General features: G+C 38.3%; 3 protein-coding genes across 7 annotated transcripts; 1 reads left to right on the top strand and 2 right to left on the bottom strand.

The window, feature by feature from the left end:
* The first annotated feature begins 90 nt into the window (after positions 1–90).
* Positions 91–4,249, top strand: cldnd1b (claudin domain containing 1b). Its single transcript, XM_043236147.1, has 5 exons — positions 91–190; positions 889–1,375; positions 1,481–1,588; positions 2,460–2,597; positions 2,671–4,249. The coding sequence occupies exons 2-5, from the start codon at positions 1,081–1,083 to the stop codon at positions 2,889–2,891; spliced, it is 762 nt and encodes a 253-aa protein (XP_043092082.1). The 5' UTR covers positions 91–190; positions 889–1,080; the 3' UTR covers positions 2,892–4,249.
* On the bottom strand, positions 4,015–10,723 carry LOC122342355 (N-acyl-aromatic-L-amino acid amidohydrolase (carboxylate-forming) B). The gene is made up of 8 exons (XM_043236139.1): positions 10,476–10,723; positions 10,183–10,387; positions 7,995–8,230; positions 7,125–7,320; positions 5,778–5,871; positions 5,591–5,698; positions 5,395–5,507; positions 4,015–4,607 (listed from the first exon to the last, which is right to left on the bottom strand). Exons 3-8 carry the CDS (start codon positions 8,228–8,230, stop codon positions 4,410–4,412), a joined length of 945 nt encoding a protein of 314 aa, XP_043092074.1. The 5' UTR covers positions 10,183–10,387; positions 10,476–10,723; the 3' UTR covers positions 4,015–4,409.
* Positions 10,724–12,825: 2,102 nt separating this feature from the next.
* LOC122342326 (N-acyl-aromatic-L-amino acid amidohydrolase (carboxylate-forming) B-like) lies at positions 12,826–17,461 on the bottom strand. Of its 5 annotated transcripts, none has more exons than XM_043236122.1 (7): positions 17,215–17,461; positions 15,224–15,459; positions 14,448–14,643; positions 14,077–14,170; positions 13,887–13,994; positions 13,706–13,818; positions 12,826–13,391 (listed from the first exon to the last, which is right to left on the bottom strand). In XM_043236122.1, exons 1-7 carry the CDS (start codon positions 17,290–17,292, stop codon positions 13,194–13,196), a joined length of 1,023 nt encoding a protein of 340 aa, XP_043092057.1. In that variant the 5' UTR covers positions 17,293–17,461; the 3' UTR covers positions 12,826–13,193. The 5 variants fall into 5 exon arrangements, with proteins under 5 accessions (XP_043092057.1, XP_043092061.1, XP_043092053.1 ...); XM_043236126.1 differs by lacking the exon at positions 17,215–17,461 and adding an exon at positions 15,623–15,694; XM_043236118.1 differs by having other exon boundaries at positions 12,829–13,391; positions 17,088–17,224.
* Between the last annotated feature and the right edge of the window lie 118 nt (positions 17,462–17,579).

Here is a 17,579-nt window from a genome sequence, read left to right as displayed (position 1 = left end):
CAGAAGAAAACACTTTGGTTTATCTTTTGTCCTTCCGTTTTGGTAAAGAGGTTTTAAAAAAAATCTTCAAAAAAAAGCTCTTCAAGAGCACTGCTCGTGCCCGAGTCCGTGCGGATTTAGTTGTGCACGCGCGTTCGTAATCGTAACCGGAAGTGGAGTCGTCGTCAGCGCGAAGGGTGTGAGCAATACGGTAAGTGGCAATCCCAAACAGCTTTCATTGCTTTAAACAAAATGTATATTAGATGTTTCATTGCTATATACGTTTCAGAGTACTTAAAATTGAATTGCGTATTTTTTTATTCGTTAAAAGTCTCGAGTAGGTCGCTTAAAACATCCTAGCATGTTAGCTCTCATGCTACACAACGGCAAACAACTTTAGTGTAAGAAATATTAACTCCAGGCTCTTGTGTCAGTTAAATATATCTCAGTTATATTTGGAAACAAATGCTCTTTTGTGCGTTTAAACACTGCGAAAATTATATTATTATATAGTCAACTAAAATATTATACACATCGACGTGATAAAGACCACTTACATGTGTTTAACTTGTTTTGTTTTTGTTTTTTATCAGAATTTTGTTTGTTAGTTTCTTGATTTTTCTTATTTTAAAATAAAGCTTGTTATACCATTTGAAATTAAGAGTCGTTTTTTTGTTTTCTTATGTGCAATAACTTATGCAATAAGTACGAATCGTTTCACAGTCATTCAATAGACAGGTTTGCTCATGAATGCCTAGCTGCCTGGCTAAATGCCTCGAAACTGGGAGTGTCTTTCGCAAATCCAGGGACTTATTCCTCCTTAAAATGTATTAACTTGTTACTTATGTAAACATGACTTTGTTTGACTGCTTAGAGATTTAATCGCACTCCTCTCTCTCTCTGTGTTAGATGACACATTGTTTGGATCTCAAGCAGGATCACGTTCGCGAAGATAGTATCCAGATCGTCAGATGTCATAAGAGGATGAAAAGAAGTCTCTGTCACCAGAAACCGTACAAATGATATGACCGGTCGCTGCACTCATCTACCTAAGAGTTAATTGTTAGCCGTCTACAGGAAGTCTTTTTGCACTGCATCACCATGGTGGACAACCGATACGCCACGGCGCTGGTCATCGGCTCCGTGCTCAGCCTGCTTGCCACCGTCTATCTTTCGGTCGCCATGGGAACGCAGCACTGGTACCAGTACCACAGTCAGCCGGCAAGCAACGACGCCAACAACGGCTCGGACCTGCAAACCATGCGGCAGGATTTCGAGGGAGAAGACGTGGATGAGAGGAGCTACAGTGTGGCTCTGTTCCGGCTGAACGGCACGCTGGGTCTCTGGTGGCGCTGCGTTTTGGTGCCCAAAGACTCGCACTGGTTTAAAGAGCCTGGTAAGGAGAGGAGCTTGTGGTTCTAGTTGTTCATTCGGTTATGAACTGATGCTTACTACATTTTTCTTCGCCTCTATTCTCGCTCTCCGCTTTCCTCATTTCCAGATCCGATAATGGTGACTAAATGTCAGGCCTTTACTTTGCCACAGCAGTGGGAATCCAAGTACAAATCTCCTGGGAATATTAACAGCGGAGAAGATCTGCTGCGTACATGTACGTCCTGAATCAATTATTCGCACACACACCTATGTTTTCTGTAGGTTCCGTTGTATTTACACACTACCTTTTAAAACACTGGGGTCTTTCTGCATGAATGCACATTTATAATTTAATAATAAAATAATTTCTGTTCCAAATACTGATCCTCTTTTGAACTATATTCAATGAAGAATCCTGAAAAAAATGAATGTAGTAATAATAATAATAATAATAATGTTTCTTGAGCAGTGAATAAGCATGTTAGTAATGATGATGAAAATTTTGCTTTACATCACAGGAATAAATGACATTTAATCACATATTAAAATTAAAAACAGTTGTTTTAAATTGTAATATTATTTCAGAATTTTAATCTTTTTACTGTATTTGAATAAATACATTGTGAGCACAAGACAAAAACATTACAAAATCTTATTGACCCCGAAAATTTGAACGGGATTGTTTAAATTTTAATAATATTTCACATTATTACTGATTTAACTTTTTATCTTTGATCAAATAAATCTTGGTGAGCAAAAGAGTTAGAAACCTTCACAATCTGCAGACTTTTAAACGGTAATGAACGGATAAGAACTTGCCAAAACTATATTGCCTAAATTTATAAAATCAGCAAGACATTAAAAACATAAAAAAATATAATGCAAAGCTCTTTGACTAGCACTCATAATAAAAACATGCTTTGACAATTAAATAAAGAGTTCTCAACATAATTTTTAATTCATTCCATTCACTTATAATTGTTTGTCTAGACACAATCCTAAAAAACGATATATATAAATAATATATAAATTTTATTTAGCTCCCGCAAACAACGGGATGTTTTGTTATTGCTTGGTCATTATGTTTTGAATGTTTGTGTCCACAGACCTGTGGAAGTGTCAGTTCCTGCTGCCGCTGGTCTCTGTGGGGCTGGTGTTTCTTGCGGCGCTGATCGGAGTGTGTGCCTGTCTTTGCCGCAGTATCACTCCCACGCTGTTCGTAGGGCTGCTGCATCTGCTGGCCGGTAAGACATTAATACCAGGCTAACGTCTATATTTCCGCGGCTCCCAGAAATCTGACGCGTGTTGTTTTCTCAGGCCTGTGTTCCGTGGCCACCGTGTGCTGTTTCCTCGCGGGCGTGCGTTTGCTACACGACATATCCGAGCTGCCCGAGGGGATGAACACTGCGCCGGGCTGGTCCTTGTTTTTGGCTTTGGTCTCGTCTCCGCTGCAGATCATGGCCGCCGCGCTCTTCATATGGGCCGCGAGGAGCCACCGCCAACACTACACTCGAATGACCGCCTACAGGGTTGCTTAGGCAATAAAGCACCGGCTATTGGCTGGATTGTCTTGCCAGCCATGTTCGCTTTAGCGGCCGCTTTTACCACTAACCCAGCTAAAATAATGAAGGAAACTGTCAGAACACACCGCTCAAAGTTAGTAGGTTAACTAACGCCGTCCACCTGTAGCACTATCCTGTGAATATATTCATTTCTTGAAGGATCTTCCTACTATATAACTGCCTTTTAACCACTCTGTTAGCATCTGTGCTGTTGAAGATGAGAAACCAAACTTTTGAACAGAAAAGCATCTGTAAACACTAAAGAGTAGCTATTCAGGGCTTCGCCGTGTGTTCAGTCACACTTTGCCTGTTGACTAAACTTATTTTGACCTGTTAGGTTTAGTTTCATCTCCTCAGCGCGTTTTAAACAAAGCCTCCGTGTTTTTTTTATTCAGCCTGTGTTGTAGCTACTCAGTGACGTCTTGAAGCGATTGCATTGTAGCGCTCTGCAATCCCAAGATGCAGTAGGCTTTCGCCTTGGCCGTAAAGACTGAAAGTTTGTGTCCGTCTTAAGCACTAACCACTTGAGCCTTTTGTGTTTTCCCGAACATTTGCTTATTTATTTATTTTTTTTCCCCTTGTGCTTCGCCTCGGTTATGCTCCGTTTTACCATTTAGTTTCTCTTTGAGAATGTACTACATGCTTTTCACCCGTTTAGTGACCGATTAGAATCGAGTAATAATGTTTCGTGATGGTTCAGTCATTTAAAACCATCTCAGCTGTGGTTTATATGCTTATTTATACTTCATTTAAAAGAGTTAGCTGGTGCACGTTATGTGATTGTTACCATGATGCTGTTTTCGATATATATTCTTTTCTCAGCGTAATGTTATGACAGCTAAAATGCTGGATGTAAAGCCACTCTAAACGTTGTTGAAATGAGTGCATCTTGAGTGACTTAAAAACATCCGGTCACTGCTATCATTCATCACGTATATCATGCACACTTTGACGTAAAAATCTGTAGGCGGCTTGAAGATTTAAATGGCATGAAAACGTACCAGTGGCAAAAATCACACCGTGCACTTCCAGCTTCACTTGATTTTATTGTGCCATGTGGTGTATTGTAATATTTGAGATCACATTCTGTGCGAGTGTGTTTGCTTTTCGTTTCGTCTTTTTATTCCGAGCCCGTTAGAGGCTCAATTTTGTCAAAGCAATCAGGCAAGAGCGACAGCATATGAGCAATACAGTCAAGAGGATACCTCACACTCCACTGTGACATCACCGTGATGTCAGTACTTCAGACGGTTTTGCCTTTTTTATACAGTTTTGTACACGTTCCTGTCAAGTGAACATTTTGCTGGTCACAATAAATACCTATTCATCCAAAACACCGTGTTTTAGCAGCAGATAAACGAGCCATCCGTTGTTATATAGCTACAAATAAGTACTTTGTGTATACCTGAGTTACAAGTGATCGTTAAAATCGTTGAAGTGACATTCTGATTGATGGTGGCAACTGTGAGTGCTATCTTTTTCCTCTCCGTCTGTTCAGTCTTTCTGCGCCTGCACCGTTGGAATCGTCAGCATCATCTTTCTTCCCAAGTGAAAGGCGATTCCCTTTTCGTAGTACGCAGCTTCGTTGATAAAAAAAGGATGAAGTGTCTCTTCTTCCTCGTAGCTTAGGGTTTCTCCAGAAAAGGACAAAAATAAAGGGTCTCCCTGCTTGAGAAGACGGAAGTCTTTGTCCTAGAAAACAAAAGAGATAATAAACGATTGAGATTTTGAGTGTTTTTCGCATATGTCTAGAGGACATTATAACCAAAATCAAGAAATTTATATTTAAGACAATTAAGATTTTGTGATATACAGAGCATGTTGAAAGTTTGCGTAAAATCTTATTTTGTATAACTCAGATTAAAAGTAATATATGATTAATGTAATCTATATTATTAGTTTCAGATAAAGTATTCTGACTACTTTCGGGTTATTTTTAGATTACTGTTGATCTAACTTGAAATGTGATTACTGTTAAAAATTTAATTAATGTAGTTCTTTGGTGGCAACAGCATTAAAAATTGCATTGCTGTAGTGTTTCCCGAACTGGTAAATGAAAGAACGGAAGTTGATGAAAAGTTAATAATTACATCATAAAAATCTAAACAATAAATAGTTTTGAAATATGTTATAAAACAGAGCAAATTCACATGAATGTGTTATTACATTATTGAAATATGATCATTATTAAATATGATCTTTAAATCTTAGGGGGACTTGTAATTCATAAAAACGTAACTAATATGATTCTGAGCATACTAAAATTTAGCATAATCCAATAACAAATATTTGGACTCAACACTTGTTAACATGATCCAGATTACATGTAATCAGGTACTATCCAGCAGCACGTTTTATCATAATAATTCATATTTTTCCCACGTAACAATAATTAGAATTATATATGTCTTTCACCGTTGCTGTAATAGAAAATAGAGAATGAAAATAGCAATGGTTGTGCATGCATCACGATCGTCACCTGCAGCTGAGGATGAATGGCAGCGCTGAGAGTCCGAGTCTCTGGATCTCTGGGATAATCAACACTTTTGATTAATCTAAAGGTTTCCACATCCCCGCCTTCGAACACTGTTCCTGAAAAAACATGGTTCAAAATATAACACGCTTACCATGAAATATCACAGAAAGTACACAAGCAAGACACATTTAAGTCTTACCTGAGTTGAATTTGTGGATCCACTCTATGGTCAAATCGACCGCCTCTTTCATAATGATATAGATGTCAGCTCTGACAACGCCGTGCGGCTGCGGCCCGACCTCTATTGCTACAGAAACACAGGTCAACTGAATGTGCTTTTGTGGTTGAAAAACAGCAAATGCAATGAGATGATCACCATCACTTACAAAAGCCATGCTTGGATACAGACTCCAAGGAATAAGCATCAATAATCGGGACATCCAGTACCAGCACTCTCACAGGCACTTTGGTTATCTTAGTCTTAAATGTGCACACGACAACACACAACATCAAAACACACGTGCACAGAAACAAAAACGCAGGTCTGTGGTTCTTAACTGGTTTTCTGCAAGATCTGTATACTCTGTATTTTCAGTGTTGGGTATTAACTGATTGCGTAATCAGATTCCACAAATTTAATATTTGTAATTCAATTTTATTTCATTCTCAAACGTTCATAATCAGATTACAGTTACCAATAAAACCTGCACTTGCGAAATTATCATCTCACAGATGGGTCGTACACCAGCACCAGCTCGAAATAATCTAATATTAGGAGGAATATGTGTGTCAGTCAGTCACCGCACCGGTGTGTATCCTGTACTTAGCAATCACAGATTATAGTCTACGTTTTGGAATATATGACCCAAATATGACCCAAATTTCACTGGAACAAGTCTGTCACTTTTGTTCTGACCAATTGAGAAAAAAGCATTACAATAAATTGCACTGATTATAAATTTAACGATCACTCGCATCAGATCACATCAAATTGTGCAAATTATTATTATAGCGTGCAGATTTCTATTTATGTACGATCTAATCTCTGCTCGTCATGCCAGTCGAATTTCACATGAAGAAATTCTTTTAATCCAAAAAGTTAATTATTCTTTCTTTGAACCGGTCCTCTTTAAAGTACAAAAATTTGTGAGAATTCTCACAGAATCTGCCACCTGCAGCATCCGCACGTGCTAAATAGCATACTAGCTTGGACAACCTCTTTATGTTTACTGACGTGATATCATGACGCAGTGGCATGCTAGAATTTCTCACAAATTCCTACCAGCACCACTCCAATTAAGTAAGGAGACCGTTTTGAACACTGGCTGGTTATACTGAAATTTATTTCAGATAATTTGTTAACCATAATAAGTTACAGACTGCAGCTTTAACAACATATTTGCATGCTCTCAGATTGCAGAATTAATGGTCAAATATATTTCTTTACTATAACAATAATCCCATTTAACTCTATAAACAACTTAGATGCAAAGTTATCTAAAAGTAATCTAAAAGTAGTGAGAATACTGGTGTTTTTTTGTATTTTTTTTATTTATTGTCTTTATCCTAATTTGTACTTTTTTGCTATTAAGTTGCAGTTTATTTTTACATTAATCTGAACAACAAAAAAAAAATTTCCCTTTCTTTTTTGGTCACAACAATCTACCAGTTGAGAAGGCCTGACCTTAGCTTCTAGTATGGTGTGTATTGAAGCACACTAGTGATGTTCTTGCCTGTAAGTATTTGCAGATGTGCAGGGTCACCCAGTCGCTGGTTGTGTAATGGATGAGTGTGAGGCCCATGTTGGATGTGGTGTTATGAAGGTCACAGATCAAGTCTGTTGCATCAGCGGATCCTTTCGGCCCCAGCAGATTGTTCAGTTCTTGAGCGCGCCGGACTTCATATGGGCTGCTGTCTGTAACAGGAGAACTGCAAGAGAGAGAGCGTTTTAGAGCTACACAGTAACATATCTGCATGTAGAAAAGTGTTTACTACTTTTTGTTAACCAGAGTTGCCCAACAAGTCATCATTCGCCCGACACAGAGCTGTACTACAGACAGTGAGGGGGACAAGAATGAGGTATTTTTGTAACTTTAAAAAGCATTACTAGGCTGGCCTGCCTCAGCTGTGTAACCTCACTCGTCAGTGTCAAAATGCTTGAGATGGCCAATTAAGTCAAGGTAGGCAGGGTTTTATTAAATGCAAATTTCACTGAAAGAGTGAGGTAAGATGAAAGTAGCAAAACATTTATTATTTCACAACTCTTTTCCAATGTACCCTTTTCACAAGATTGTGATGATACATTTTAGCATGGTAAAAAGTTTATTCTCATTCAAATGCATGGACATGTCTATGGACATGAGAATCTCTTATATCAGTCTTGAAATCAGTCATACTAAGTCATGAAAATATTTTTGTGGATTTGGGAATGCAAGTGAAAGCTTTGACAACTTCCACGGCTGAGTACTCCAGAAATGTTCAATAGCGGACAGTATTATCCAGCAATTCAAACTACTCAACCTTTTCCCTCAATGTTCATGTAATTGCCATGTATGTACAATATGCAAGCTTTTTATTTTTAGTATTGCAGTTCCACATCTCACCTCAGCGTGTCTCTGTTGAAGCAGCGGTTCATATCGGTGTCGATGTATCTTCTGCACTCTTTCACAGCTCTTGGGTTTGAAAGCACGGTTGTGACAGGAATCGGCCAGGCACCCTCTCCCTTCTCTTTCCGCTGTCGCTCCATCTCCTGCACCACATACACACCGGACAGCTCGTTCCCATGGGTGCCGCCACATACGGCCATACGAGCCAGCGCTGGCAGGAACACTGAAGCCATCTAGTACAGAAAAATATGAAAGTCTAAGTTTTCGAATGGTATGCCAATGTCTGTCTTCCATACTTCTTACATCATGAGCCCATTCAGTGACCGGAATATTGATTTATATTCTGTTGCACATTGTTATTAGTAGAAACACTGAGATGGTGCTCATTGCAGAACACAAGTTCCAGAGGTCATCGTTGTGTCTAGATCCCACTCCTCCCACCTTACATACATCTTAAAGGAATAGCTGACCCAAAAATGAAAACTCTGTCATCATTTACTCACACCTCGAGTAGATCCAAACCTGTTATGAATTTCTTTGTTCTGCCGAACACAAAAGAAATATATTTTGAAGAAAGTTTGTAACCAGGCTTCCAGGCAACCAATGATTTCCATAGTAGGAAAGAAATACTATGGATGTCAATGATAAGCCAAATGAGCCTGGTTACGAATTTTTCTTGTTTGGAAATACTCAAAGGTAAGTAAACAATGACAAAATTTTAACTTTTAGTGAACTATTCCTTTAAATCTCCACCACCCTGATCCCACCTATTTGCAAATAATCCCCAGAAAGGGGGTGAGAAAGAGGTGTGGCCAGTATAATTCGGCATGTTGACGGTTAACAGTTAAAGTCATTTGACTTCAGTTATAAGTGCATTTTTGTATTAATTCAGAATAACCCATACTAATATATATATATATATATATATATATATATATATATATATATATATATATATATATATATATATATATATATATATATATATATATATATATATATATATATATATATATATATATATATATATATATATATATATATATATATATATATATATATATATATATATATATATATATATATATATATATGTATATAGATAGATAGATAGATAGATAGATAGATAGATATTCTAACTGACAATATAATAACATTATGTAATTGATTTATGATGTGCGGTTGTAGATTATTTGCAGAAGTGATGATAGAGTTAATAAACAACAAAACCATTATTAATAATCCCATGGCGGAGGTCAACAGAACAAGCGTTACACACACTGACTATTTTGCACGGTTGGCACAACAGACTGAAAACTGCACTGTTAACAAGAACAAAAGACAATTGTTGGGCTTGAGAAAAACTGTTATTTACTGTTTAAAAAAAAAAAAAAAAAAAAAAAAAAAGGGTAAATCACAATAAAGCAATAGATGAACAGTTATTGTTACCAACAACTTACTGACTAAAATGTTTTACTTTAAAATACATATTATATATATATATATATATATATATATATATATATATATATATATATATATATATATATATATATATATATATACAACCAGAAAACACATCAAAATGACTTTTAACTTTTAACTAAAATGAAAACAGAAGCAGAAGAATATAAAAATAGAAATGAATTTAAAATACTAAAAACTATATTAGTATGTAAATGATACTGAAATGTCATTGAGAGGATGTGGTAAGTGTTCCTCATATTTAATGAATCTGAAGAACGTGTTTCATATGCGTGTCGCCACATGGAGTTCTGCAGGGGAAAAAAAACTTTACGCATCTTCGATTCATTTAAAATACGCAAACACTTTTCTTCAGTAGACGGTTTGAATGTCCTTGGCTTTCGTAGATCACATTTCTAAAGTTCTATGCGAACTGTGCAATTGTCGCAGTTTCTAACAAAGTTATGGCCGACTAGCGGGTAACATTTGGCGAGTACTTTATCCATGCGTCTATACCTTTAAGGACATGTGACCATGCGTGGTTTTAGTTTAATCTCTGCTGCTAGGGTGAGTTTGGCTGTTTTCCTTCAAAATGAAGTGTCCGGTAGCTCTCTTAAATAATATGCATTTATTGAAGACCGTTACTACAAGCTGCCTCCCGTTTTACAAAAAACATGCAACATATGAGAGCAAAGGGTCTAGAAAGGAAAGCTAAACCTACCGTTATTTTTACCACAGAAGCAATGCAGTTTCACCCCTCCTTCCAGCTGCTTTCCTTCTAATCGTCTTACTGAGTGAAGTTGCACAAGGCACAGCAGACCTTTGGACACATACGGTGAGGTGTGTCAGGGCATGCGTGCTGACACACATTCAGTCCGTACAGGCCTAATCTAGCCGCAGGGGCCACAACGCTGCAGGAGCTGCATCTGCACACACCCACCCCACACATTAATAGTTTAAGACATTCATCTATTGGTCAAACACAGTAAAGTACCATTTGAAACAAGGATTTACCTCGTCCTCCTCCGCCTGCTTCAGTCGCCAGCCCCGGATCATCTTTCACGCATGATGCTGATGTCACAGAAACTCTGGAGCTCCAGCATGAAGCGAGCGTTTTGCTGACTCATACATGCGCTAAAGAGAGAGTGTGTGTGGAAGAAAAACAAGAGGGGGGAGGAGAAACATGACAACTGAGAGGACTGCAGAACCTACAATTACGCCTAAACATTACGAGCGGCTCCTGCCCGTCTTTCACAACAAACTGGTATTTCCTGTCACAGTCCCCTTCTACTTCCTCAGGGCGTGAACACCTGCTGGTGCAATTTTGGCAAAATACAACTTCTTTTGGTTGTGCCGCCGAGCATTGAAAACAGTTTTATTGGTTTCCTTTCATTTGTCTCAAGTTTTGCCAAGTTTGAATGCTGCTATCTAAGGATATAAGTCAATCGTGGGCCACGCCCAAAAAATACATTAGCCTATATTTGCCACATGATTAAGTGATTCCTTTGGTCGTGAGCGTCTCCGTATGACGGCCACAGAATTTCATACAAAACGCAAAAAAACATCCACACACAAAGTGTCATACAAAACAAAAACAACAAAAAAATTGTTACGGTTGACAGCCTTTATATCCAAAATTCTGCCATGAGGCTCTAGATGGCGCAGTCTGGTAGGTGAAACTCAATCTGATACAATGGCCTTGTTTACGCTGCAACTCTGATTTGTTATATACGGCTGTCCGTTATTTTTCAACTGTGACCCATATCTGATTCATGTGTTTACAATTGCTGTACTATCTGACACATCGTGCACGCTAACCCCTTGGGTTCCCGCACTACACACTAGCCAAGGACGCTTGATGCTAGTGAAGATGCTTTTCTTCTGTTTTGTTGTCGTTAACCGCTTCCACGCATTCTTAATTACATGACATTATCAAACCATGGAGCAGTACCACAGTTTTTATGACCTAGAACACAATGCCTCAGAAAATCGGATCTGCTTGTTTACATGAGTCGCATTGGCACATGTATGATTTTCATCTGATTTTACTGCATCTGAATGAGGCCTGAAACTGATATTTCCCACTAACTTGTGATATCATTGACAGTTATCAAATGACTTACATGATGATATTTTGCTCATGTGGATGATGAGGTCTTATCTATTAAACATATATGCATTTGTTAATTAACATTACACACTGCACGTCTAATTACAGTTAAGCCAGTCGGTGTGGTAGCCCAGGCACACATAGTCATAGAACTAGGGTGGTAGCCCAGGCACAATACATGCAGCTCTCATGGCTCTTCAGAGGAACAGCAGTACATATGTCTTGGCATAAAATCTGCATGTTTCTATCTTGACTATTTCATTCTTTCAGGTGTGTGGATATGTGCAGCAGTTTATACTCTTACACTCAGCCGCATGCATATATTGCCTTGTATTGTCCATTCCATATCTGTTTCTTTGTCGGGGAAGGGGGTTATTTTTATATGTTAAATGTGCAGCAGCTGTATTTCTTACATGCTCAGAGCAGCATGTTGTAGACGTATTGGTCTTTCCTTCTCTGCTGCTTCAGCAGCGTAACAAACCTATTCTGCCATATGTATTTGCATGCAATCATGCACCCTGTTCGTTCAGATTGAGAGAGAACCGAAGGCATTATTATTGTAATATTATGTCCTTTGTACTGTAATGTTTTCTCGTCAGTAAATGAGACTTGCGGGAATGAAGGGGAAACCTTTCACCATTTTGGAGAGTACTTAAGAACTTTTTAAAATGGCGGAAGACGCAATTCAGATGAGACGCATTATGTTATTTTCGTATTCTTTACGCAAAAAAAAGTACTCTCGTAGTGTAGCAAAACTGAAGTTGAGCAAATGATGTTGAATGGACTGTTTTACCAATGTTTTTACTAAGTTTTAGCCCTGGGAACATTTGTCTATGGAGGTTCAGATGGCTCTCTATTTCATAAAAATGTCTTAATATGAAGATGAATAAAGGTCTTATGGTGTTGGTAGGACATATTAGTGTGAGCTAACCCTTTAAGTATTTTCAGTTGTAGTGCCCCCTACAGGTGCATCCTCAGTATGTTCTGTAGGTTGTGCATTAAGTTTTATTACGTTTAGACATTACATTTAGGAAAAGCTTGTTCATTTGTGAAAATCAAAATTCTTTTGGTAACTTTTCAGCAGCAAAGCCCCTAGCTGCTGTGTTTTGAACCTTTTTATAGCACCGCCTAGTGTCCACAAGTTGAGTAGAAGGTGTTAAAATGAACCAAGTTTCTTGTATTTGTGATGTTAGGCTCTGACGGCCAGACACGCGCGTTTTCACAACAACTTTGATTAGTGGTTGTCAGCTGATTGCGCTTCAAGCCCCAAGAAACAAAATGCCTTTAAAAGAAGTCATAATATTTTTTATTACCATAAACTGCAAAGGCGTAACAATACAAGAAATTAATAAGGAAAATAGGAAATACGTTTTTTTAAATGCTTAATCTGCAAAAGTTACAGCTTTACATGCATGAGAAACTTTGTACCAAATATTATACTGCATTTTTAAAAATGTGACTGAATGCATTATCTTTTCATTTTCATATAACTATGTACATGTTTACCTGAGTAATAAGTCATTGAAAAATTCATTTAAGTAGCATTCTCTCTAAAGTCGTATGATTAATGTTAGATTTTCTGCCAATCATGCTTAGTTCACTATCCTTTCCTCTCCCATCCTTCAGTCTTTCTGCACTTGCACTGTTGGAATTGTAAGCGTCAGCTTCTTTGCCAAGTGAAAAGCGATTCCTTTTTCATAATAGGCGGCCTCATTGATAAAGAAAGGATGAAGTGTCTCTTTTTCTTCATACTTCATGGTTTCCCCAGAAAATGTGAAAAACAAAGGGTCTCCCTGCTTAAGCAGACAGAAGTCTCTGTCCTAGAAAAAAAATCATACTTTACGTGGATCAAAAGCATACTATTATCATACATTCACCCATTTTGTATAATACCACCCAAAAAAACACAAAATTTTTAAAATTGAAATCAGCATAAAAGCAGTAAATCAAATACTACCATGATGAATTACCATTTTAATCATTTATGTTTTTTCTCCATTAAAGTAATTCAATGAGATTTTTTTTCTATTACTGTAGTGATAAAGTGCATGAAACATGATGTGGACATGTCGTTACCACCATCATCTTTACAGGTTCTCTTTGTAAATACCACAAATAGCATCGCGATCGTCACCTGCAGCTGAGGATGAATGGCAGCGGTGAGAGTCCGAGTCTCTGGATCTCTGGGATAATCAACACTTTTGACAAACTTGGACGCTTCCACATCCCCGCCTTCGAACACCATTCCTGACAACAAGATTTGAAATAAAACACACTCACAACAGAAAAAATAAACCGCACTTGTCTTACGGTACCTGAGTTGAATTTGTGGATCCACTCTATGGTCAAATCACACGCCTCTTTCATAATGATATAGATGTCAGCTCTGACAACGCCGTGCGGCTGCGGCCCGACCTCTAGAGCTACAGAAACACAGGTCGACTGAATGTGCATTTGCGGTTGAGTACACGACACAAATGCGTTGAGATGATCACCATCACTTACTAAAGCCATGCTTGGATACCGACTCCAAGTTATATGCGTCACTAACATGGACATCCAGTACCAGCACTCTCACAGGCACTGTGGTGATCTTAGTCTTAAATGTGCACACGATAACACACAACATCAAAGAACATGCACGGGCGCAAAAAATGTATTCCACTCTTGAAATGATCAACACATTTACCGCGGAACATATACAACAGCACAGGTATATGGTTTTTCACTGGATTTGCTTTAGCAACCAGATTTTACATTGTACAACTGTTTCTCACCTGCTGTCTAATCAATTTTAGGTCAAACCTCCCACCAGAGAAGGCCTGACCTTAGCTTCTAGTATGGTGTGTATTGAAGCACACTAGTGATGTTCTTGCCTGTAAGTATTTGCAGATGTGCAGGGTCACCCAGTCGCTGGTTGTGTAATGGATGAGTGTGAGGCCCATGTTGGATGTGGTGTTATGAAGGTCACAGATCATGTCTGTTGCATCAGCGGATCCCTTCGGCCCCAGCAGATTGTTCAGTTCTTGAGCGCGCCGGACTTCATATGGGCTGCTGTCTGTAACAGGAGAACTGCAAGAGAGAGGTGATACAAGATTAACATCAATTCACATTTTCACATATATAAATATATTTATTTCCTTTTCTAAATTTTCTTAAATAGTTCACCCAAAAATGAAAATTACCCCATATTTTATTCACCCGAAGCCATCTTAGATGTATATGACTTTCTCCTTTCAGGCGAACACAGTCAGAGTTTGTTTTTTTTTAATTTATCCTTTCAATCTTGGTAACACGGAATGATAGTAGCCATTATTTTGAAGCTCTGTGAATAGTATATATCCACTAGTTAACTAACCTAGTCAGAAGTCAGCCAAGAAGCCTGTCTTAAAATGAGAAAATATAACATGTCTGATATCCTCGGACTGGATGGATCAAAGTCTGAAGCTAAAAAAAATGGGTCTGTGACCATCAACTTGTTCAGACTGTCAGATCTGAGGAAATAGGGGCAAAATCCTTCAGCGCATTCCAGGCTTTAGAGTGAGGTCATTTCTGAATTTTCATTTCTGGGTCCTAAACAGGACATGTTTTATTTATTTATCCATTATTACCGAGATTAACTCGCAAAACTCTATTTCACATTGCATCTCACCTCGGCGTGTCTCTGTTGAAGCAGCGGTTCATATCGGTGTCGATGTATCTTCTGCACTCTTTCACAGCTCTTGGGTTTGAAAGCACGGTTGTGACAGGAATCGGCCAGGCACCCTCTCCCTTCTCTTTCCGCTGTCGCTCCATCTCCTGCACCACATACACACCGGACAGCTCGTTCCCATGGGTGCCGCCACATACGGCCATACGAGCCAGCGCTGGCAGGAACACTGAAGCCATCTAGTACAGAAAAATATTTTGTTTTCAGATGTCACAGCGATATTTTAATGCGTATCCGATTCAGTGTTTTAACCTTATTATAATTTTTTAGAAAGGTCACAGATCAGCAATACCACGTAAACAAGGCTTGCGCCAATTGTCCTGACAGAGGTGCTACACTTACAGTGAATTGCTCATTACTCCTACTGTCAGTCGCAGGCTCAGATTCGGTCTTGAACATGGTGCAATTAAAAAAAAAAAACTTTTTTTGCAAACTAGCCCTAGGTTTTTTCACTAAATCAGGATTAACCTAGTGCAGAATGATTCTCTGGAGATTGAATATCAATAATTATCCAAAAAAAAAGTTGATCTCTGGACTTCCCGTCACAATGAGGTGCCAATACTTTTGAAAGGAGCAACGGCACTTTTAGTAAAATGTCTCCAACTCCTAAATAGAATTGGATATTTTCAATAAACTTGTTTAAGAGCTCGAGCTGAGGTCACAGGAAAATAAATTGTGAAGTTTGGCCACTTGGTGGACTATAAAAAAATGTTTAAAATGTACCCTTTTGGAAGCTATGGTTTAGAAAAAGTGCCTGACTAAATTTAGCCAGAATTCTCTAAAACCTGAAGGAAAACTTCCCAAAACCCGCTCAGCACATGCAACAGGTGATTTTAAACGAGCATGCAAAGTCTTGAGGCCCGTTCACACCAAGCGCGATGACTATAAAGATATAGTTTTAAAAAAAAATCTCAATAATAAAGAAGAGCAGAGCCCACACCACAGTGTATATGGCTTTCTTCTTTCAGACGAACGCAGTCAGAGTTCTGAGAAAATTTATCCTGGCTCTTCTAAGCTTGGTAATGCTTGTGGATAGCGGCCATTATATTGAAGCTCCGTAAATCGCATATACTTGTCAGCCAAGAAGCAGAAACCCGAAGCTCGGTCAGTTAGTTAGTTATCTTATGTTCAAAGATCTCACAATTTAATAATCTTCTTATATTAAGCAATTATCATGGAGTTTACTAATGATTTGTACCAGTAGCAAAATAGGATAAATAAAAAAAGGAGAGCAGTTTTTGTGCATAATGAATGTTTTCTGCTACAACAGATCGATACATCTAAATATATGGAGTTCTGGAGGGGAAATAGCAACACGTCCTTGAAAAACATATCTAATGATAACTTAAATACACATAAACTACTTTCTTTAGTAGACTGTTAGTATGGTTTTCATAGAACTCCAAACTGTGTGACGCACCCTGTGTCCCAGTGTGCATATATCCACCCTATCTGCCATAATATTGAAAAATCACATAGAATTCAGCATGCACACTGGTATGCAGACCCAGTTTTTTCTTTTTATAAAGTTTTGTCCGACTAGTGGGAAACAATTCCACCACGGTTTACTCGTTTAGCGAGTGTTTATCCATGTGTGTGCGCCTTTAAGAACACGTGACCATGGTAGTAGTTTAGCTCTGTTGCTAGAGGAACTTTTGATGATTTACTTCGGAGCTAAGTATCCCGCTGCCCTGTTAAATGATGTGCATTTACCGAAGACTGTTATCACAAGCCGTCTCACATTCTTCAACAACATGCATAGATAATCAGAGCAAAGTGCTGCAAAAGTGCTAAGAAAACCTCCTACTGTTGTTTCTACAGTGATGTTGTCTCCTCCAACTGCTCTTCCTCTAATCCTCTTAGCGAGTGAAGTAACCTTTGGACGCACGGTGAAGTGTGAGGGGCCATGCATGGCACGAGAAACAATCATTTACCTCGTCCTTCTCCGACTGCTTCAGACACCAGCCCTGGATCACTGTCTCAGCAACTCTCACTTCCACTGACTCACACATGCGTTAAAGAGACAATTTTGACAAAATGCAGCCTGATAGTCAGCTCTTATGTCTCATCGCAACGAGAATAACTATTATTATTATTATAAATGATATGAGCTGATACTCATACGCGCCTATCCTGCGCGTGAGTCTATGTAGTAGATTGCAGATATAAACATATTCAAGACGTGACATTTTGTTTTAAGATTATTATACAGTTTTTGTTGGTAAATTATGATTTTTTTTTTCTTACCTTGAATAACTTGTTTATTCTTAAACTTAGTACAACAATGATCATTTAACAT

This window comes from Puntigrus tetrazona, chromosome 1 (genome assembly GCF_018831695.1).
Source record: "Puntigrus tetrazona isolate hp1 chromosome 1, ASM1883169v1, whole genome shotgun sequence".
Classification (NCBI taxonomy): domain Eukaryota; kingdom Metazoa; phylum Chordata; class Actinopteri; order Cypriniformes; family Cyprinidae; genus Puntigrus; species Puntigrus tetrazona.
This window is presented reverse-complemented; position numbering and strand designations above follow the sequence as displayed.

Excerpts from the sequence above, each read along its gene's own strand:
- cldnd1b (XM_043236147.1), top strand. The coding sequence starts at position 1,081 with ATGGTGGACAACCGATACGCCACGGCGCTGGTCATCGGCTCCGTGCTC. Across the intron at positions 1,376-1,480 it reads GCACTGGTTTAAAGAGCCTG|ATCCGATAATGGTGACTAAA; the intron begins GTAAGGAGAGGA and ends CCTCATTTCCAG. Across the intron at positions 1,589-2,459 it reads AGAAGATCTGCTGCGTACAT|ACCTGTGGAAGTGTCAGTTC; the intron begins GTACGTCCTGAA and ends TTGTGTCCACAG.
- LOC122342355 (XM_043236139.1), bottom strand. The coding sequence starts at position 8,230 with ATGGCTTCAGTGTTCCTGCCAGCGCTGGCTCGTATGGCCGTATGTGGC. Across the intron at positions 5,872-7,124 it reads ACATCTGCAAATACTTACAG|ACTAAGATAACCAAAGTGCC; the intron begins GCAAGAACATCA and ends TGCACATTTAAG. Across the intron at positions 5,699-5,777 it reads TGTATCCAAGCATGGCTTTT|CAATAGAGGTCGGGCCGCAG; the intron begins GTAAGTGATGGT and ends GTGTTTCTGTAG.
- LOC122342326 (XM_043236118.1), bottom strand. The coding sequence starts at position 17,210 with ATGATTGTTTCTCGTGCCATGCATGGCCCCTCACACTTCACCGTGCGT. Across the intron at positions 15,460-17,087 it reads ACATCACTGTAGAAACAACA|ATGGCTTCAGTGTTCCTGCC; the intron begins GTAGGAGGTTTT and ends TTTCTGTACTAG. Across the intron at positions 13,995-14,076 it reads GGTATCCAAGCATGGCTTTA|CTCTAGAGGTCGGGCCGCAG; the intron begins GTAAGTGATGGT and ends GTGTTTCTGTAG.